This window comes from Opisthocomus hoazin, chromosome 2 (assembly GCF_030867145.1).
Source record: "Opisthocomus hoazin isolate bOpiHoa1 chromosome 2, bOpiHoa1.hap1, whole genome shotgun sequence".
Classification (NCBI taxonomy): domain Eukaryota; kingdom Metazoa; phylum Chordata; class Aves; order Opisthocomiformes; family Opisthocomidae; genus Opisthocomus; species Opisthocomus hoazin.
The window spans coordinates 12,502,058-12,524,987 of NC_134415.1; the positions used below are offsets into that span (position 1 = coordinate 12,502,058).

At 44.7% G+C, this 22,930-nt stretch overlaps 1 protein-coding gene across 1 annotated transcript in view; it reads left to right on the plus strand.

Moving 5' to 3' along the window:
- Nucleotides 1-616: 616 nt before the first annotated feature.
- The window catches only part of KIF26B (kinesin family member 26B), a 304,924-nt gene continuing 282,610 nt past the window's right edge, over nucleotides 617-22,930 (plus strand). Inside the window, exons 1-2 of the mRNA XM_075412645.1 lie at nucleotides 617-1,042; nucleotides 1,190-1,591. Of these exons, the coding sequence (XP_075268760.1) occupies nucleotides 980-1,042; nucleotides 1,190-1,591 (465 nt within the window). The 5' untranslated portion in view covers nucleotides 617-979. The remainder of the gene's footprint in view (nucleotides 1,043-1,189; nucleotides 1,592-22,930) is intronic.

Below are 22,930 nucleotides of genomic sequence, written 5' to 3' on the forward strand. Positions count from 1 at the left end.
CCAGATACACACAGCCTACAAAAAGAATTCATAACTGGAAGGGAAAGATGGATAAGGACAAACAGGGACAAAAGTCTGTAGAATTTCATTGTGAAGAAACCAATTTATTATGCCCTTGACTGCAAGGTAAATTAATACACGTAGAATTCCAACACGGAAAAGAGATGCCAGTGACTGTCACAAACACAGCTTGCTTTTCTTTCCTAGTCATTTAGGGAGGATTGGGCACACTTGTGAAATCCTGTTCGTTAAAGCCCTGAATAGAGCCAACTGACCAATAACTGTGGGGGAAGCAACAAGGTCCCCCCTCCGCCCCCGTCCTTTTCAAGAAGAGGGGGGAAAATCAGCAGGCGTCAATCAAAGAAATACTGCAAAATAAAATGGACCCTCCCGGCAGCCGGGGCGTCCCGCAGAGCTGCGGGGGGGCTCCGGCCTGCTGCTCCCAGCCCCGCCGCTGACCGGGGACCGCACCGGGCTCCGCAGCCCCCCCCCGCGCCTTGCAAAACCGTCAGGCACGAACGGGCAGGAGGATATTGGCTGCGAGGGACGCGGAGGCTCCTCCCAGAGCCCGGATCCCGATATTTTTTGGAGGATTTCTTTCAACTCGGTTACAAACCTTGGCGAAGGAGACAAGTTGCGGCTGCGGCGGGAGGTGGAGAGGCACCTCGGCCGGGGCGAGCGCGGCTCCCGCTCCCCGCGGCGGGCTCGGATGCCGGGTCACGGAGCGGGGCCGTGCCGCCGGCCCCCGGGAGCATCCCGCTCTGGATGCCGCCGCCCCTGTGAAAGCAGGGGCTGGGAGGGAAGACAATGAGGGAAAACCGACCGGGAGGAAGCCCCGGCCCCCAGCCTTTTCCCGAGGACTGAGGGCGTCGCGGGGCCGCCCGCTCCCGCGGAGCGCTTCCCGGGACCAGCCGCTCCCGTCGGATGCGGGCTAGGACACCCGTGGGAAATCCTCCCGCGGGAGCGCCGCGAAGCCACCATGAATTCGGTGGCTGGAAATAAGGAGAGGATCGCGGTCACGGCGCGGAGCAGAAAATACGCGGTAAGCCGGCGGCGGAGGGGCGGCCCGGCGCGGTGCCCGGCTGCGGGGCCCCGCTCGGCTCCCCCCGGGGAGGGCCGGCTCCGGAGCGTCCGAGGGAAACTTGCCGGGGCCGCCTGCCTGACCCGCTGCTCCTTTCTCCCGCCGCAGGTGACCGACGCCTGCTCCCCCACCAAGCCCGCCGCCCCCTTCTCCCCCGAGAGCTGGTACCGGAAGGCGTACGAGGAGTCCCGGGCGGGGGGCCGCCCGGCCCCGGAGGGAGCCGGCTCCGCGCTGGGCTCCTCCGGCACCCCGTCCCCCGGCTCCGGCACCTCCTCGCCGGGCTCCTTCGGCGGCTCGCCGGGACCGGCCTCCCCCGGCATCGGCACCAGCTCCCCCGGCTCGCTGGGCGGCTCTCCGGGCTTCGGCACCGGCTCTCCGGGCTCCGGCAGCGGCGGCGGCTCCTCGCCGGGCTCCGACCGCGGCGCCTGGTGCGAGCACTGCAGCGCCCGGCTGGCGGAGCTGAAGAGGCAGGCGCTGCGGCTGCTGGGCCCCGCGCCCGCCGCCGGCAAGGTGAGACCGCGGGGCCGGGCGGGACCGGGAGCGGGGCCGGGAGGGGGGCCCCACGGCCCGCGGCGCTCCCCGCCGCCGCCCGCCGTCCGGCGGGTATCGGGGTTCCGCTCGCTTAGGTGGAGCGGGGCGCCTCGGTCCCCCGGGGGGGCTGCCGGGCGTCGGGGCGGGCGCTGAGGCAGCCCCCCTCGCTCCCCGCCCGCACCCCTCCGGCTGCGTGGCGGGGCTGTGCGTTGTCTCTCCCCGCGCGCTGGTTCCCAGCGAGGGGCGAGCGAATGTGGGAACGCCGCGCGGGAGTCGTCGGTCCCTGCCCCTTTTGCTCCCCTTGATCCGTCCCCACGGGATGGAGTCACGAAGCATCCCGCGACCCGGCAGCCTGGCCTGATGCCCCTGGTTTGTACCCGGATTTCGGGCCTGGGGGCAGCAGAGCCCCTCTCGTAGCTTCGGGTTCAGCTGAGGCACTGGAACGCTGTCAGCCCGAGGGTCACCCAGGGAGGACGTGGCAGACCACGGCATGGAACCCAACTGTCAACACAAGGACAACTCGGTGATGCTTCTCTCCTACACAGAAGTGCTAGATTTTTTGATTTTTTTTCTTTTTTAAATCAAAAAGGAGACTTAAAAATACTCAAAGCTGCCGGACCCCGAGTACCGGGTTGAATAATCTTGTGCCTAAAGGTTATGCAAGCATTTCTGAAATCTGGCCTCAGGTTTTAAGAGCAGATTGATCATGGGTAGAGTTGGAAGTCTGCTTTCTGCCTCTGTTGGAGGATCTGGTACCCCCAAAGGCATACTCTGAAATCCCTTGGTTTTGTTTTGTTTGGCATTGTTTTTTGTTTTTGTTGTGCATATAAACAATAAGGCTAGCAGCCCTACGAGAGTGACCAGCAGCCCTTGGCTGACCCCCTGCTACCAAAATAGTAAGCACTGGGTTCCTCCGTAGCAACCCTGTGAGCACTGGGGTGTGAATGGGTCTGCAACTCCCAGACTGCAACACAATGCAATTTTGTTTGCCTGGTTGGGTCCAGGTACTATCAAATGATAATATTTACTCTTCCACTTCAAAGAGTTTTTGTTGGTCGTTATGGTAAAGAGATATCATGGAAAAGAGCTGATTACTGCAAAAGGGTCCCTGGTATTGCTGTTGTGTTGTACTCTCCATTATTTATTTGTGTGCTGTTTGAGAGGGGGTTGGTGCTCTCTTGAACAAAAGAGTCAAGGGCTGGTTCTTACCTTGTCTCAAGAGCTGGATTAACTGAATTATTCATGAAAAGGCAAAGGTGGAACCACCGAAATTGATAGTCAGTTTGACCGTATTAATACGTGGTAGATTCCCTGGAAAGTGGTCCCATGCCAAAATCTTCACAAATCTCAGGCTGTGTGATGTGGCAGTCGTTACCAGCTGTGGGTGTAGGTGGGAACTTGCTGATACAGACATGGGAGCCACCAGAATGACTGAGGTTGGGGGTGGAGGGAGGATAAAACAGAAGCGTCAAGGCTTTGTATCCTTCACGCAGTGTTAAATGGAAATTGACAGATTTTGCAGTCGTGTAAAGATTTGTTCAGGCTTCTTTTATTACAGCAGTGGTAGTTGTTGCCTACCCTAGCCTTCCTGAGATGTTGCTCTTCTGTTACTATTGTTTGTTCTATTCTGTTGTTCACATAGTTTAGCTGATGGTGTACAGGCCAATCTTTTTATTCACGTCAGTAGTAAGCTTTACTTCCGTTTTTAACCCCCTTACCTGTGCTCTTTTTTTCTTCCTACGTCTCCTTTCCAAACCTTCCATTTCTGTAAGACTGCCACTGAGAAAACCATTGCTGTTCAGTGTGTGCATTTAGGTGGCAGGAAGGAGCCACAGTGAGGTGGTCTCCGTGGGCTGTGGTGCCCTGTTGGCTATGCTTAATAGCACTTGCAGGCTCAATCCTGTTGAGGCACTCAGCCTTTTTACTCACAGTGCCCTGCCGTGGAGGGGTGCTGCCTGCCTGTGGCTGTTTGCAGAAGCATCCGCATCTCTTGTCCTTTCTTATTTACAGCCATTAAGAACTTTCTGGGCTTGTGATTTCTGCCTTCAGCAGGCACTGCCCAGCGCAGCGAGGCTTTGATCTAGGTGATGTAGGATACAAATATCATGGCTAGTGCCAGTGGCTTCTTTGGATCGGGTGTGCTGTGCTGGTCTTGCATGTTTGCTGTTGCTGGCGTCCATGGGGTAGCCTCCTCGGTGCCTGCTTGGCCTTGGCGTGGGCTCCGCCAGCTCAGCCAGGCGTGTGCCACAGCAGTGCTCTGGGGTTGCCCTCTGAGGGCGAGGTGTACAGAATCTCTCGCAAGAGTGTGAGAACCTGTCACATGTCTGGGCAAAACTCACTGCAGCTCGGATTGAGGATGGAGTCTACCATGCCATGTTAACATAGCTGGTGTTTTCCAGGGTCCTGCGAGGTTTGCTCTTGATTGCTGCTATGGGGATAGGCTTTTGCGGGGCTAGAATTGATCCTGCCACTGAGTTCAGTGGAAGAAGGAGCAAATCACGTTCCTGATTCTGGGTATTCCCTCAGAACTTGCAAAGCATCTCAAAATTCAAGACTGTGATGCCTAGTAGGACACAGCTAATGGGTGATTTGCCTTTAGCGGGTACATTTTAAATGCTCCGTTTAGTTGTTCAGTCGTCTTCTAGTCGGCTAGATCTAGCTGACTTACATGGTGATTTGTGTTGATGCTGTTGAAAACAGCCCAGAATTTTCATTAGCATTATAAATGTAGTCTGCGGCACCTGTTTCACATTTATACTGTATTTAGAAATGCCTGTAACCCTGGGTATTGTGTATTGCAGAACGAGCAGAATACGAGGGTATCTGTGTTTTGACACGTATCTGGTAGCAGATACTGGAATTTGCAATAACTTACCTGAATGTGAACCTACACTGATGTTTGCTACAGTGTGTAATCATGTAAAGGTTTGTGTATATCTGCAAAGTGTAATGGTATACTTAATTGCTGCATAAACAGACCAGGCTTTATGCGTGAAGCTGTGTACTGAAGCTTTTCATTTGGTACAGAAAAAGCCACACTTAACCTAGAGCAAACTGCTTCTGAGTAGCTCATTGTCAGTGTTGAGGTGTTGAGCTTTCAGTTTTAAATAGAAGCATTCTCTCCTAATACATCATCAGGATGAAAACTTGGGGTTGGGAGGGAGGGGCTGCTGAGGCACAAAGGTGAGGAGTATAGAATTATAGTTGTGCTAGTTTATTTTAACCATTTAAAATGCCAGGTTCCCTGCCAATTACGAAAAGAAATGCTGAAAGCTTGTTGTTTCCTTTTCCCCTGTTGTGATACAGATGTGACTTAATAATGTACAGTAATTATCTGCATACAAGGGGTTATGTTTTATGAGAATGAAATCTTATTGTAACCCCCACATGAAGCATGCCCGTGGGAAGTGACTAGCACAAGTGGTTGTTGCAGTTCCACGTTGCGGGTTATGACTGAATGGATCTTGGAGCATTTGGTGGCCATTGTTTGTGGGTTTTTGTTAGTGTCAAACATTTGCATGATGAAAAGGGTTGTCTCAAGAATTACTAATATTGATTTTTTTTTTTTTTAATTTTAAGCTTTTTCTTAGGCTATGGTTTTTCAGAAGGGTATCAGACAAAGTTCTAGCACAGAAGCTTACGGCATCACACTCCCTGTTTATCAGAATTTGTGTGAAATCTGGTTGCCTTGAGTTCAAACTTGTGATATCCTCTGGCTTCCACGGAACACTAACCTCACAGGCATCCAATAAAAAAAAGTTCATTATGTTTAACTGAGGAGTTGCTATATTTATGAGTGTCAGATTATATTGTGTGTAAATAATCAATTGAATGCTCACAAGAATAGTCTCAAGCTGGTGATTATGGACTTATTAGTATGCTGTTCTGAAAATCCTGAATACAGCCTTCAAGCCAAGAGGTAATTTGAACGTGTGGACATGAATAGCTGCTTGGGCGTGTTGTGATTGGGTCAGGAAGTAAGGGTAACGTTTGAAGCGCTAGAGATGGATCGCGCTGATGTTGTTGGGTTGTTTATATTCTGGACTATCTCCTAGCTAAAAAGTCTGTGCTTCTGCGTAGAAGAAATGGGTAAATACTGATTTAGCACAGTGTGTCTGTGAAGGGGGGAAGAAAGGGACTTGCATGCAGGATACAGTTTTGTTTCCTTTTTGCACAAATTCACTGACACACTGTCTCATTTTTTGCTTGCATATTGTGGAATTAGCCTCTTCCATTTTGGAGGTGTTCAGTAGTCAAAGACTTGACTAATAATTATCAATAATGAGGAAACCCTGCAGATGATCTAATGAAAAATAGGTTCCTGTAGCTTGTGGCTACTTCAGAAACATTCCCAGTAGAGACACGACAGTAATGAACCCTTCCTCAAAGCTTAGCAAGTGGCAGAATAATGGAATTTCATTTCCGTCCAGACCTTTAATTTGTGAACAAGCACGGCCAGTCTGCATGGTGACTTAATTCACTGTGCAAAAATCTCAGGCACCTAATCATTTCATCCCAACTCATTGTAATGCAGATAGGATTATTGCATTAGAAATGTGATTTTAAATGGCCTGGGGCAGTAATTTGTCAGCATTTGGAAGGATTAACTCCATTAAAGTTTAGGCAACGACAACCATTCTTTTGTTTTGCATCACAGGTCACAATACCAAACATTTAGCAGAACTCATCTGTGAATCTTCTTGCAGCTGTATGTTTCCTGGCAAGTTTGGAAACCACAAGTTACTTCATTTGCCCTGGAATCACAGCTGCTTGCAGAGGTCCAGAGGAGACAAACGGATATGCCTTCGCCTCTGACGAGCTAATGTAAACCCTTTTCTCGGAGCAGCTGGAAGTCTTGCTGTCTTACTGCCGCAATCCACAGTGTCAATGTGTCACATGATATAAATATTTCTTTCAAGCTTGCAAATGTCTTCGAGGCAAGGATGAAGATACTGTATATTAAAGACTGCTTTCTAGGAAGCTGTCAAAACTGTTAGCTCTGCAGCTTTCTCCATGGAATCAAAAAGGCTCGCCATTGAGTACCCTGGAAATGAGGAACAGGCCTATGACTATGTTTAGTGAATTGAGACTATGGTGTTTTTCCTGTAAGACAAAAAAAAAAACAACCACACTTTTAGGAGACCATAGGCAGAGCTGTTGGGGGGGGAGGGGGGAAGTATTGTTGTTTTGTTTGAAGTAAGTCTCCAGGGAAGAGCAAAATTTTGATCCAGTCATATTTTTTTACAGAGATTTGGCTGTGCATCTGAAAACGTGTGTTCAGAAATACACAGCCCATGCTTAGTCTGTAGCTGGCCTGTTCATTCCAGGCTATTATAAAGTGACCAAGCTCCTTCAGGGTGCTTTATGCACTCTGTGAATGCTGCACTGATCTCTAAAATCACCTTGTATCTTTAGGTAGTCTTATTTTCCTAGAAGTAAATGATGCAAAATCTGTAGCAATCTGGTAGAACAAGCGTAGGATTTTGATGTACAATTCTGGAAGGGGATGGGGAGGAAGGATGGTAGTCCATGCTGAATTCCCCACACAGTGTTGGAAAAAGTGTAACACGTTACCACTACAGGCCATCGGTGTGTAATGGGATTCACGCCTGTGTCAGCAGATTATTAGAATGTTGCAGTGCTGTGTATGTAGGGTCAAAAGACATTCGCGGTTTTGCCACATCAGCAGCACGTAGCCTTTGACATTGTATAATTGGGGTGCTTCCAAGCACTGAACTTGCAGCCTGCCACGGCAATAAACTTGCCTATCATGCTTTACATAATGATGTAGTGGGAACTGAAGCATTTTGTGACATGTGGTCAGCATGTCAAAAGTGTGAGAGGTGTTCTAAGTTAAATTGCTAGCTTACATCTTAGCAAAGTGTCATTCTGTAGCTTGAGAAGCAGGTATGTTAATAAAGTGTGAGGAATGCAAGCATGGGGTCTTCCCTCCACCATTAGATAAATTATTGCTAGTCCATGTTATTTGTTGCTGAAGCTGCAATTCAAGAACTATCCCTGATTGCAGAAAGGCAGATTGCACAGTACTTTGAGTTAAGCAAGCTGTGGTATGTAACAACAGCCTGATAAACAAAGTAGAATCCTTAGAGTGTAAAGTTCTAAAGTGTCCTCCACAGTCTTTCCCATTATTGGACCAAATTTTGGTTGCACTGTGACACTGATGGAGGTCATGACAATTAATTATAGTATTGCTCTTCTAGAAAGCAGTGGTGGAGTAATAACTGCAAGCAGTCAGCTGTGGTCACACACTGAAATACTGCTTTTCTTTGGAAGCTTCAGCTTGCGTGTTTGAAAGACCTAGCAATGTTTCATTGACAGTTTGTGTTAACATAGGGTGTCACTGGAGCAAGGTTGTTCTAGGCTGCATCCTTATTCAGAGGTTTGTGGAACTCAGATCACCAGTGACTTATGTTGTCCAGTTTTATTTTTCAATTGCCTTCTAGGCAACCCTCCTACATTAAACCAGGTTTTTGTTTGTTTTTTTTAACAAAAAAACCCAAACAGCTGTGAGCATTACAAAGCTACTAATGACCATGTTTAGATCTCTGGTTTTAAAACCTGAAATATATAATCAGACACCTTCTTGGTACAGTTGTAATGTCTTGTAGCATCTACAATGAGAATATATATTTGCTTGTGCTTCTTTTCCCTCCCCTCCCCTCTTTAGATGATATTACAGTATAGCTTAGTAATGTTTTGATGAAAGCGTTTTTGAGGTTTCTCCAAGACCAACCCAAGACCCTTGAAAGGGCAGGGAAATGGTGACTGGATAGTTCTGGGCTTGGAAAGGAGGCAATTCAAAAGATCCTGCAGGAGTTGTCAAATAGCGAAAACTCTTTTCCTTGTATAACATGAGTTATTGCTGGTTACTTATAAAAACAGCAAAGAAGTGGGAAGGGAAAGAGAAAATGTCTGAATCTGAACCTTGTCAGCCTAGTGACTTGCATGAAGTTGGCCCTAGTGACAGGATTCTGACTTCAGCGAGATGAGCAGAATTTCATTTAGGCCACAGCTCTACCTGTCATATACCTCTAAGCAGGGAATACTTGCATGCATTTGAAGCGGCAGTCAGACATGCTGCTTGGGCTGAGCAGGGCTAAGAGATTCTGGCCCCTTCTGGGCTTCCCTATGTGCCTTTTCTTTCTCCTCTCCATATAAAGGTCATAAGTTGGCATCCCTGCAGGTCTCCTGTGTGTATAGTGGTGTTGCTCCTTGCCTTGGTTCTTATCAAAATGATAGATAGTTCAAACACTCTCAATAGCTAAACTCGGATCTTTTGATTGAAAGGTCAGGGAGTGACTAGATGTGCTCTAACAACAGCAGATGCGAGAAAGCAGGGATCCCTGAGAAAGGTACTGATGAGAGCAGCACAGTGCATCCAACTGTAACCTCAGCTGTAACTAGCGCAGAATACAGCGATTACTTTTTAATTACTTTGCAGTAGAGACAGTAAAGGAAAATACTATGCCAGCTATACACAAGAATCAGTTTTAAGAAACTGATGTGTTCAACTGCAGCTTGGATTTATTGTTGTAGTATCAGAATTCAATTTATTTTATTTGAAATAATACAGCATAGTAAGTCTGTTGAAAGCTACTTACCACTCCAGTATTGAAGTGCTGCTTAAAATTTATTTTCAGCTTCAACTGTGTTTACTTTTAGCTGTCATCAAGACCTGCTGTTCTGTTCGATCTGTACTATTAAATCATACAGTCTATGGTTGATCTTGCATTTCTTATAGATTACAAAATATTCTATGTTTTCTGGGAGGGAGGAAAAAATTTCGGTATGAAGAAACCTTGAGACTGGTTTCCTCATCTCAGTTTTCCTCTGAAACTGTATTCAGTACTAGTCTTTGTGGGGGGGGGGGGAAAATTGCCGAGGAATTTCTGTTGGAGACCTGAAGGAAGTGATGGGGTATTAAACTGGGCTTAGTTTAAAATTTGTGGTGAAAACAAAAGACTTCCCTCTCCTCAGGAGGAACTGGACACTTCTAGATTCACACATGTATATCCCGTGTCAGTATAAGACTTTTGTTTTGCATATTTAAATTTATCGTGCCTTCCTATTAAACAAAGTAGGGCTGAGTCTGTTCACTTTGTTGCCCTACAAGTAGGAGAGCTTAACTTACAGGCCCTGTGGTATCCACTTTGTTAGCGGCTGGTCAGTGATCTTATTCAATGGATTAGGTAATTCAGGAAAAGAGCATCAAACGCCTTGTAACAATTATTTTATTTCAGTAAAAATACTGCAAGCCAATGTGAGTGTGGCTCTGGAAAACATTTTAAATTTCTTGCTAGTGGTGTGTGCCAGAGGAGCTATGTATGCTTGAGATAGGATGTCTTTATCCGGTGCAATATGACTGATGTAAAACATCCATCCACCTCTAGCGTCTGTAGGAAAATCTTAAATCAGGAATATGGTCTATTTGTGTTTTGGCTTCCAAATTACCTTCAAGTGAGACTTGCTTTACATGTATTTGTTTTTTACAAATGTGTTTTAACCTGCACATTTTCAGTGACTTATTAATAACAAACCTCTACTCTAACTTACATTTTACTGTGCCTCCTAAATCATAAATACTTTGACGTGATTGTTTATTTGCACCTGATTATTCACAACAGCTTCTCTATTCCATGGGCTTGCACAGGAACAAAATTCTACTCACATGGATGTTTGGGGAAAAACAAATGAAAGGAGACTTTGACATCTACTACAGCAAATATTTTCTTTTTCAAAAGAAAAAGTGAAAATGCACAGTGGTTTGAGAGTTTCATCTGTGTTTATAACTGTTTGAGCAGACCCACCTCAGCACTGGAATTAATTTTCCCCAAGTTCTGCATCTTTCATTCCCACCATCATAATTAACTGAAGATAAATGAAGACTAAGAAATACAACCCCTCAATTTCTGTGAGCTGCTGTGTTATTCTGTTGGGAATTGCCCATGCCTTTTCTCACAGGTGTACTTGACTTGAATGTATGAATGATTTCCGCAGTGATGAAGAAGATGGTCGCTCTGGAGTCCTTTGCTAAAAGTGGGGCAGAACTTGGCCTTTGCGTGTTTCTGTCCCAGCTCTTCTAAGAGTCACCTGGGAAAACTTTTGCCTTCTTAAAGCCGAACTCAGTGCTGAAGTTATTCAGGAGAGCGGGCTTCTACCTTCTAACCGGTAGCCTGAATGGTTGTATGCTACTATTTCAATTGGACAGTTTTATTTTTCTGTGCCTCTTAGCTAAATGAACCTCTGACCTGCTAAGTGCCAAATGCTGAAAGAATTACCCGTTTACTCCATCCACCTGATGGACTCCAGCAGAAAGCCTGGTGGGCAATAAGGCAGTCTTGGCTTTGAGCAGGCACCGAACAGCAAGAATAGAAGTCATTACTCTTCATTTCTCTATTAGTTTCACTGCTCATTTAATAGTGCTCGGCAAAGAAAAACATTAATATCCTATTCAGCAGCCAAATGCACCAAATTTGGAGTTGTGAGTTGTGTGTTTTCCTCTTTTCTAATAGTATCATTAAAATTTAACAAGTCCTCTAAATCATGTTAGTATTCCCAGGGTTAATATTGCTGAAATTGCTGGCAGTACTCCCACAGGAAGAGTTAACTGTGGCTGAGGTTGTGTGGCTGGCATTTGTTGCTCGGAGGGAGGTGTTGGGACTGGAGAAGCCCTGGCACCAGAAAGGCACAATGAAGTTTTAGTAACAGGGGGCATTTGCAATACATGTACATATTCTTTTCACCCTTCCCTTTTCAATTGCTGAACCCCCCACCCCCGCATCTCTCCCACTAGTCTGAAAGCTGTCATTTCAGTTCATAATTATTAGATTTCTAATGGAAATTCTTGACAATAAGCCTATATACGTGTGAACCTAGCAGGAAGGCATACAAGTGTGCTAGTCGGTGCAAGTGTCAGATTTAGGAGATTGTTAGACCATAGATGGCTTTTACTGGAGGTCGAGAAGGCTAACAAAGTGGGAGATGCAATTAAAATGGTATTTGTTAGAAAGGAATAGCTAGCTGTATGGGCAGACTGAACATGGGGAAAGGATGGATAGCTGGAAGGCCATTAGTGATGGATTTGTAAGTGTTTCTGCAGCATGGGTGGTAAGCCTGAATCCAGAGCTGCTCTTTTGGCATGCCTAATAAGACTTTCTTTTTTCCTGTGTGTCAAATCCATTTTTGAATAATGGATTTGACAAAAATTCTGTGGATTTTGGTTTAGAATTAAAGGTAGGAGAAAGGAATTACGGTGGGTGGGGTGGGAAAAAGAAGAAACTGGCTTAAGCGAGTTTTTTGGGTATACTCTCCTATCACCATGAAAACAAAGCTCTGCAAGGTTTTGCAGAATTGGTTTTTGTAAAGCCATTGATTTAGTGTTCCTGCGAAGAGACTGTTTGAGGAATATGAAATGGGACAGGCAACTCATTGAAATGCCTTCTCATTTTAAATGAACGTTTGTGATCTGATTCTTACAAGTTCTTGATAAGAGCTCTGATATTAAAAAAAAGAAAAAAAATTCAAAATGGCTTTCCTCACTGCAGTCATCTTTTTATCCTTTTCTTAACTGGTGAACTGTTGGGTGTTTGGCTTTAACATCATCATCAACCGTTTTTGAAGTGGGTTAAGCACTTACAGCAAATTGGCCAACACCTTTTGGTGTCCTAAAGGGTAGGTGAGGGGAGAGCAGTGGATGTTGTCTACCTCGACTTCAGCAAGGCTTTTGACACTGTCGCTCATAATGTCCTAATAGGAATGCTCAGGAAGTGTGGGCTGGATGAGTGTCAGTGAAGTGGATTGAGAACTGGCTGAAGGGCAGAACTCAGAGGGGTGTCGGTGGTGGTGCACAGTCTAGTTGGAGGCTGGTAAGTAGTGGGGTTCCCCAGGGGTCAGTTATCGTCCAGGTCTTGTTCAACTTATTCATCGATGACCTGGATGAAGGGACAGCATGTACCCTCAGCAAGTTTGCTGATGACACAAAGCTGAGAGGAGTGGCTGATACACTGGAAGGCTGTGCTGCCATCCAGTGAGTCCTGGACAGGCTGGGGAGCTGGGCACAGAGGAGCCTGATGAAGTTCAACAAGGGCAGGTGCAGGGTCCTGCACCTGGGGAGGAACAACCCCATGCACCAGTACAGGCTTGGGGCAGACCTGCTGGGAAGCAGCTCTGTGGAGAGGGACCTGGGTGTCCTGGTGGAAGACAGGTTGACAGTGAGCCAGCAGTGTGCCCTGGCTGCCAAGATGGCCAATGGGATCCTGGGGTGCATTAAGAGGAGTGTGGCCAGCAGGTTGAGGGAGGTTCTCCTCCCCCTCTGCTCTGCCCTAATGAGGCCCTATCTGAAGTACTGCATCTGATTCTGGGCTCCCCAGTTCAAGAAAGATGAGGAGCTACTGGAGAGAGTCCAGCGGAGGGCTACGAGGATGGTGAGGGGACTGGAGCATCTCTCCTATGAGGAAAGGCTGAGGGAGCTGGGCTTGTTTAGCCTGAAGAAGAGAAGGCTGCGAGGGGACCTTACAAATGCCTATAAATCTGTAAATACCTTAAGGGTGGGTGTCAGGAGGATGGGGCCAGACTCTTCAGTGTTGCCCAATGACAGGACAAGGGGCAACGGGCACAAAGTGAAGCATAGGCAGTTCCATCTGAACACGAGGAAGAACTTTACTTTGAGGGTGGTGGAGCACCGCAACAGGTTGTCCAGGGGGGTTGTGGAGTCTCCTTCTCTGGAGATACTCAGAACCTGCCTGGATGAGGTCCTATGTAACCTGCTCTAGGTAACTGTGCTTTGTTAGGGATTGGACTAGATGATCTCCAGAGGTCCCTTCCAACCCCTATGGTTCTGTGGTAAGCTGGTTTGAGAGTAGGAAAGGCACACTGCAAGGAGAAGTACAGGGCTTAAAGAGGAAGGAGATAGGCTATAGAGACAGAAATGAAGTGTTCCTTGGTTGGTCCAGACAGCAAAGGTGCTTCAATGGGAAAGGTGGCACACTGGGGAAGCAGGGGGAAATGCATGATAAATCCAAGTTCTTTAAAAAGCTGAGCTCACTGTGGGGGTGCTTTGCTTATGTCTGTAAAGCTTTACAAAAATACTTCATATGAAGGTTGCGTTTTGTTTTGGGTTGCTTTTTTGTTGTTGTTCTTTGAAAAATCCATCCCCATTAGTTTTTCTTTTTTTTTTTTTTTTATTTAAATAGAAACCAACAAGCAGTCAGAAGACTTAGAAGGCAGTTAAATGAAAGTTGCCTTTGGTTTAATGTGCTTTGGTATTTTTCTTTCTGAAATTAACTTTTCCAAAGACTAAGGTGTACTGGTGCCTCCTGTGATCTAAGGATGTAACTAGATTTTTCCTTCTTACATCCAATTAATTTATTTCTCTTTTATTTACCAGTCACAAGGACCTGTACATTCCATACTGTCAATTTGAAACTTGGTATAAAATAGGGACTCGACACATTGCACTAACAGTTTTGCCCAACATAGCAAATCAATGACATGCATCAGCAATAGGGTAGAACTCGATGTTCTGGAGTGTACTTATGAATTCAGCCTGGCTTCTCCTTTCCCTGTGCCTGTCTCTGAAGGAAAACAGTGTTTGGCTTCCAGATTAATTTCAATTCTCATAGCATTGAGCTTATTATTTCTGTAGTAGTATTATACTGGCCACTCTAAGGGCATGATATTAAGTAGTAGTACTTGTTCTAAATAGTTTAAAAGCAGAATAGAAAAGACTTCAGGTGTGAGAGGAGAGCTAAAGGTGGTGGGGTATACACGAGGGCTGAATGCACTGGCGCTGATGGCTCTAAATGAAGCACTTCACAGACTGAAGTGCTTTAAATTGCCAACCTTCTTTGTCAGTCCTAGTTACTTAGTTCTTTCTAGCTTGGTCTGTCACTGTCTTGCCTGTTTAATATTCCACTTAAGTATAACAAGAGATGAAACATCCAAGATACCTGTATCCTCCAAGATTCAGCTCTACTGATGTGAATACTTGTGTTAGCTGTTTAAAAGCAATGAGCTAAACAGGGGTGTAAAGAGGAAGGCGAAGACAAACTGTTGTGACTTCTCTTAATTTGCTGTTCTTTTTATCAGCAAAGGAAATAAATTCTGTTGCTTTCCTACTCCAAATGCATGCGCTTTGGATAATGGGAATCGTTTCAAAGAGCACACACGTCTGAAGCCCAGATAAGGGCTATTTCTGTGCCTGAAATACCAAGGACCGGAGTGTGCTATGAGGGAAGCTGGTGTGGAATCATGCTGCCGAGGAAGCAGTGTGTAGTAATGCGCATGGGTGACACTGATAAATGACTCCTCTAAGCAAGCATCTGCAGCAAATTGTCGGACGGAGACTTCCCAGCATACCCTAGACCTCTGCATGAATGAAATCTCTGTTGTGCCATTATTTACCCAGCTCCATATGAAAGAAGAGGATAGGATTCATTGCTTCAGTGCAGCTTTTATAAGAGTCTGCTCTCTTTATGTACGTATATGTGTATATTTCTTTTTCTGCAGCAATGGCTGCAGAACTCCCAGTGTCCTTTGCTGATTAGCTGTACAGCTTTTGGAAATGGGACAAAATGGCTTTCAGAGTAAAGGACAAGTCTTTTACTTGTGGAAACCTAAAATGAAATGTGTTCTATGTATTCTGATCTTTGGCCAGACACGTGTATAGTTAAGGTAAGTAATAAGTGTGGGGTTTTTTGTTCACTTTATTTTGTCGTGGTTGTTTTAATAGAGGTTGTGGTGGCTGGGAAAGAAAAGGGAAAGTTCCTGAATTCTTTCTTTTGCTTTTTAAAGAATCATGATTACAGTCTTCAAAGGGCAGTGAGACAGTCTGCAAACCTATTTTGCACTGAAGTAAAGCCTCTCATCTTTTCCTTGTTACCACTGAACATCACTGATGCATGAAAAGAATCTGACTTGCTCTTTGCCTTTCTTCAAAACACTTTTTTTTTTTTTTAACTTCTTTGAGACAATTTTCTAGACTGGCTTGTCATTGAAACTCACTCTGGCAATTTAAGCTTTGATGGAAAGGTGTCTTGAGATCAGAGTAGAGTTTCTGGCCAACCTGGCAAACAAGCTGAGACTGACCGATGTTTGGTGGTGAATATATAATCCCAGCACATAAAGATCCAGATAAATTCACTGCTCTTAATTCCAGTCAATACATAAAACCTCAGGGCTCTGAGAAATGAACTGTGGTTTTAGCTGCAAGGATATAAACTGGTAGCCTCTGACAGAGCAGCAGAAAGTAACATTGAGTGTCAGGGCAGTAGGATTTATCATACACACATAACTTGGCCACCAGATTACAATGACAAGCACCTTAGCCAAAGTTTGCCTTCGCTGGCAACATAAAGAAATCTGACGGAGTTTGGGTGCAGCTGAGGTGAGGATATATGTTCTGTCCCACCACGCTGCTGTGGTGTTGATGGCTGTCCATCCTGCTGCTGCAGCTCTCTCAAATTGGTGCTTGACTGCTAGAGTCCTCAGTTTCTTGCTGTCTTAGCCTTTGCCCTCAGACCATTTCTGTCAGTCTTGCTGTTTTTTTGTAAAAAGCTTTAATATTTGTTTGCTTGTGGTGTGGAATGGGACTTTCCCCCCTGAAGTTTCCATAGGAAAAGACCTTTTTAGTCACTCAGTGGAAGAGGACAGATCTTTCTTGAGGTAGAGTCAAGTGGTTTGCAACACTTAGATGCTCATGGAAGTCACTGGACTTCACACAGTTGCAAATTTGCAGCAGCATGCCCATTACTGGAGTACATGTGTAGATCTTATCTCAGTAAAATGTCTGCTGCTTCTATTTTTATAGCTGAGGAGAGGAGATACAGAACCTGGTGAGCTAACTGGTTGCGTAAAATGGAGTTCAGGTTTCTTTACATGCTTGTGCTCTTGACTAACGGGCTTTTTCCTTTCTTGCTAATGTTGTCCATCTCATTCTGCAGCCGCTCTTGTGTGCTGGCTCAGCATTGGCTCTTCTGGCTGTACGGAGAGGAAGAAGGGAGTTGTGGTTTGCATACCAAAGCTGTTGGCCTTAAAGAGACTGGAATATGGCAGTTGAACATACGGTAACTAATTACCCAGTTATGACAAAAAGTCTTTTAGAAAGACCTTGACTTCTGATTCTCTGAATAGTACCAGAAGCTGACTGTTTAACAAAAAAAAAAGAAGAAATTGCTAGTGGGGTTGGGTGGAGTTTTTTGTGATTTTTTTTCAAGAGAGTGTTTATTAATTCTCTTTCTTTTTTTCCTCCTACCTTGGACAGTTCATATCTATGAATAATTTAATTGTCCTTGGCTGTCTGCTGTTGAGTGGCATGCTGTTAGGCATTCTGTATTCATGTGGTATTTGTTAATGTTTGTTTTGTATTCTGTCTGCCTCTCTGCCTTTCCAGAGATCAAAAGGATGATGCAAGTCTTGACAACGTATAAATGCTATTAAATTGTATCTGAAAAAACAGAAAGGGGGTCTTTGTCATTTTGTTAGTTAGAACTTTAATTGGAATAGATTGTTCCGTGTTTTTATCACCAGTGGAGAAATAAATGTTTATGAAAGCATTTTCCTATTTTTCAAAAACTTTATCTTGAGAATATGTCTAGAATTTATAAGTATTATTTGAGATAATGTGTACTGGCTTACACATTATCTCAATTGTTTCCCTCTGTTTCCTATCCCTAGACATTCGTTGTTACTGTCATTATTCACAAAGTTTACACTGCAGAAATACCAGTTTTCAGATTGTAATTCTCTTTTAACCGAAGATTGCATTGCTTTAACTGCTCTTGTGATACTTGTCAAGCAAAGAAAAGCATCTGTAACTTTTTTCTGATTACATCCTTTCTGATCCAAACATAAGCATCATTATTAGTATTCCAAACACTTATTTAGATCCTGTCTGTAATCCTAATGACCCTCATGTTGAGACCCTGAGAACAGTAAGCAGAAAACACACCCCAAGCTACTCTGTTTTCTGCTGTTTTGCCAGGTGAATGGGAAACCAGGCTAATGCTTTACTGCAGTTCTGTAGAATGATCTCAGGGATGAATGCCCCTTCTCAGAAGGCTTCATCCTTTAGAAAAAAATGTGCTAAGAACAAGAAATAATAACATTTGCTGTAGTAGCTATATCACTTAATGCCTTCTCTCCTGCTGGCTGTGACATGAATAGGTAACTTTTTAAGGTAACATTAAAATTTTTAATCATCCACAATTAAGGAGTGTTTGAGTGTATGCTGCTGCTCTAACCACCTCTGCTTTTGTAGATATTTTGTCTGAGTTTTTCAAAGTCTCTCAGATGCTGTTGATCTTGTGTTTCTTGTGGTGGCTGCCAGAGTCTGCTACAAGTTGCTAGGCTTCATAGAACTGTTGCATAGTGCTGTAGGCAGCAAAGGGGCTTCTGAAGTGCTTCTGATGCTGGGTGCACCTAATGCAGAGGAGAGTAACTTTCTATAAAGCTGACCCCACTGTTGCTGGATGGCTGGATTACGGGTACGTGCTTGCTTTGCTTGGTTGTCGTGCCTTGAGAGTCCAGTCCTGTAGCTCTTGTTCCTGTAACTGTGGGTCCTGAGACTGAGCATCAGATCTGTAATGTCTCTTGAGGCAGGCATGTTTGGAGACACCGTTCTCATTGTGGGCAGCGCTGGATGTGCTACCTCTTTGTCTGTGGAATGGCTTGTTAGGCTGCCTTTAATTTGAACCATCTGTGGCAACCTGCACACTCTGTTATAAATGCTGGTTTTATGTCAGACCTCCAGAGGCATGCTGTGAGTGAGCTGGAGACCAGCATAGGAATTAAGATAGAAAATCCACTGGAAACATATTGCAGTGCATGTACAATTAACTGGAAAATAATGATGTTCACTGTAAAGTATACATCTTGCACAAGACTCCCTCTTTGTTTTTATTCTGGCAACTGTAGTGACCCTGGTGAAACTACAGGGTGTAAAAGAAGGGTGAAATGTATCTGTAGCTGTTCCAGTGTTGCTGATGTTGGGTGAAGCAGTATTGGAGTTTGTATTTCCCTTCATCGTTGTCTGTTGAAGGATCCTGTCAGGCAGTCTGAGGCTTGTTAGAGCACCCAAAACATGGAGTTGCTAATTGGCTACAGCCCTGTGCTTTCTTTACATACTGCTGTTTCTCTTCCTGGAACCAACAAACACACTGTATACTTCTTTCCTTTGAAAAGACCTTCTATGCTATTTTAACCTCCCTACCCCATTTTCTGCTCTCTCTTGATAATTTCCTTTTCCCTAACTAATGACTCACCTGGATAGAATTGCTGCTGGCTCTGTGATTATAGCAATTAACTCTGACCCTAAGGAAAGTGCTTGCTGTGTTGCCTGGCAGCCAGGGTCTACAGGAGCTGGTAAAACAGAATGGATCAGACTTTACTTTTCCTTCATTTTAATCTTGCTATTGATTAGCAAGGAAAGAAACTTACTGTGAAAGGTCTTGTCAATTTTCAGGTTCGTGAAGACATTCCAAAATCTGTTGCCTTGTTTTTCAGGGTTGCTGTGAATTTCTTACAACTTCTAGCAAACAGCAAAGGCTTTGGTGGTTCTGTAAACAAGGCTTCTTAAGACTGGCTTAAAGGAATTAAGAGCTACAACTGGAATCGCTGTCATAACAACTTTTCCTTCTGCGTGTTAGACTTGACTTTATAGTAGCGTTTAGCCAAGCCTTACTATTGTCTTTTATTTGGTGGTAGAGAATAATGAAAATACAGTTTTAAGTGAGGTCAGGGCCTTGGGGATACGTTATTGTCTTTAGCAAGCTTGCTCACACGTTAATAACTAAAAGCAGATGTGTAAGCAAGAGTTTCGAACATTGAACAAAACGGGAGCAAGCAGTGTGTATGTAGATATCAAAGCAGGCCTCGCTCTGGGTGCCAGGTGTTATCAAAGAGAACCTCTCAGCTCACATCAGAGGTGATAATGTGAACAAGCTGCCTGACTTGGGGTGACATGGCACAATTAAATCTTTACGGGGTTAACAGCAGCCTGCTGAATTGGCTGCATGAGAGGAAAGGTAGATCTGCCTACAAACAGAGGGCCAATAAAGCTACAATTTGTTTTTATACCCCCATCGCCTCTTTTAATAATTCTTTTACCAAATATCAGCACAGCTGGAAGATTCAATCAGAGCTCACCGATCCACTTCTGTGGCATTGGAAAGGTGTGTAGTACGCCAGTGCAGCTACCCGGGGCTGGAGTGCTGCCAGGCTTGATGGCAGATATTTCAGGTTGGAAGGGACTCTTGGAGGTTACCTAGTCCAGCCTCCTCTTCAAAACAGGGTGGATTTTGGTGTTAGAGCAGCTTGTTCTGGGGCTTGTGCAGTGAAATTATGAGCATCCCCAAGGCAAGAAACTGTGCAGTCTCTCTGAGCCCCTGCTGCCTTGCTTCTGCAGTCCTGTCCTCCCAAGCGCACATCTCTGCCTTGTTGCTTGTGCCAGCAGTTATTTGTCTGACGTCATGGTGAGCTTGTTAAAGAGCTAACCTGGCAAAATCAAGCCTCTCCCCAAACTTCTGGTACTAGAAGAAGGAGGATCAATGCATGAAATGTTACTCAGTAAATCAGACCTTGTTTCACCTATGTTCTCCTTCAGTCTGGAGGTATTTGTGTTTTCTAGAGCCAAATTTCTACACCCAGCTGAGTGATGAAGACACAAACTGCTCATCTGACATCAGAATATGTGTAAACACTGTGACTACATATAGTCACAGGCAAATGATATTTTCCCCCACATTTTATGACTGCATGATGAAAAAATGTACTTACAATTAGGAGGAAAAGTAAGCCAACCTTTTCAGATACAATAATCTTCAATTACAGGCACTTCTTTTAGCATTCCCTATATTTTTTTTTGGTAGGTGATAGAAAAAAAGGGGAGAGATGCCAATTCCATTGACAGAATGCCTACATTTAGAACTGATTTGAAGGCAAGGAGTTTAGTATGGCAGTGCAAGAAGACAGACAAGTATAGTATTGACAGTAGTAACAGTCTAAATATAGTGTTCCGTGTGCTACTTATGTGTGGCCATGAGTGACCACTTGCAGAGATGAGCAGAGGATTAAATAGCATCTAATCAAAGAAGGCCTGTAGGAAGGGGAAAGGTGCTTGAAAAACATAAATGCGTCTTACAGACACATCTGTATTCCCCCTGTGCAAACTGCGCAAAAATGTGATTTAACCATGCTGAGACTGAGGTGTTTGCCCTGGGCTGTCCTGGTGTCTGTCTCCTTAACAGTCAGTCCAGTGCAGAAAGCTGATTTTCTGGAGCTGTACAACATGGACATCTTCTACCCTGTGCTGGTTTTCCTAACTAGCATAGCAATCTCCTGCAGGGGCTCTCTGCCTTTGGGAGGGAGTGTGACACCAAGTGCGTGGGGCCGCTCTTGGTTCTGTGTTTCTGGTCAGCACAGGCCGTGAGCCGTGCAGCTCCTCTGAGACATGGGCCTTCGGCATTCAGTATCCTCCTTCGCCCCTGCCATGCTGTGCCTGTGAGAGGAGTATCTATCTGATGATAGATAGTCAAACGCTGCATCTCTGTTGCAACAGAATGAATATGTTTGACTAAGTGCTTGTAATTAGAACAAATCCAGCATAATTTCTTAATCTGCAGTCACTGAAATCTTCTGCCTTATCCCTTTGGCGTTCAGCAAGGCTAGAATCTGTGAGGTCTGAATTGCTGACTGGAAAGTATCGATGGCTAAGCAGTTTATGTTCAAACTATGGATGGACACGTATTGAGAAAGTCGAGGACTTTTGCTAAAGCACCAGGAGACTTATTTAACTCATCTGCATTTTAATTATAGGGAGGTTACTGAAAAAATAACCTACAAGCCACAAAATAACACATCCTGGTAATACCACTTTCTCCCTGCGTTGTGAGTTTATTGTGGGATACCACTGCACTTCTCAAAACTACAGCCTGGGCAATTTACTGTGCTTCAAAACTTAATTTTGTTATAGTTTTCCAGTAACCACAGACCTTAAGCTGATCTTGTGGTCCTGAAGGGTAAGATTTCTCTACTGTGGCTCATGGTGTTCCACTAATACAGGGAGTAGACTGGAAGTGAAATTGGATTTGCATCTTTTTGTGGCTGTTGTGCTGCTAATTCACTTTCTTTTCATTCATCTGTGGTGGAAAAGAGAACTAATTGCAAGTCCCCTGACTGTGACTGCTGATCGTACTTTGGGGTTTAATACAAATACAGGGATGCTTCTACCTGTTAGAGGTATTTCAACAAGTTCAAGGAATCCTAGGAGTAAACATTGCTCTCTTTCCCTTGCATCATCACTGTCCTGCTGTTAACGTTTCTGCCCCATATACCCAGTCACTGTCTCGGTCCTTTTTGGAATTGTAGCTATTTTGACAAGCTTACAAAAAAACCCCAGATTCCTTTGTAGAAGCTTCTTGGTAAAAATAAACCTATGCCTCTAGCAGTCAAATTTGAAAGAGATAGTGGGACTAATCTCAGACCTGGGTGCCAGACACCAAGCAAGCGCGCTTTTGAATTCACAAGATTCTGAGCTTGCTGTACCCCTGTATTCCAAGGAGCAAATGTGAAAGCTCACATATTGCAACTATCTCTTAGGCCAAAATAGTAGGTACAAGGCAGAAATGAGCCTCGACAATGGCTTTCCCTCTCTGGTGGAGATGGATGTGCCTGCAGTGGTGGAAGCACTGATGTGGTAGAGGAATATGGGTGCTAGATGCTAATTTTCTGCCTGGGCAAGTCCTCTAGAGACTGGTCACCTGGGTCTGCTGGCAGAATTGGCTAGTACTGTTTTGGTTCCATGGGTGGCTGCTGTCCTGCATGGTGGGGGCTTGCCAAGCATGAATGATGGGAAGAGAAAAGGCCAGGGAAGAGGGAAGAAAGGAAAAGAAAGAAAAAAAAAAACAAAACAAAACACCACCCAATTTTTTTTGTTGCCATCAGTTTCTAATGTCTTCTGAGCTGCCTACTTTTATCAATGAGAATCACGCTTAATAAGATTTTTCCCATGCATGTTCAGACAGTTTAACTATTCAAAATGCATTAAAACTTTTTAATATCAGGACTTCTAGTAATAAATACATTAGTTCAGTTTTGGAAATGCGCTCAAATGATTCACAAGTATTGGTGAATTACCCTCCAGCCTTTTGTCTGCCCTGTGGAACAGATGACTAGAGATCAAAGGTATGGTGGAGTGAGACAACTTGTCACAGTCACAAGGAGCCTGATTGCTTTTTGTCATCAAAACACAGGTCCTGGGAATCAAACTATGTGGCACAGTGAACAGTTGCTAACCTTCTATGT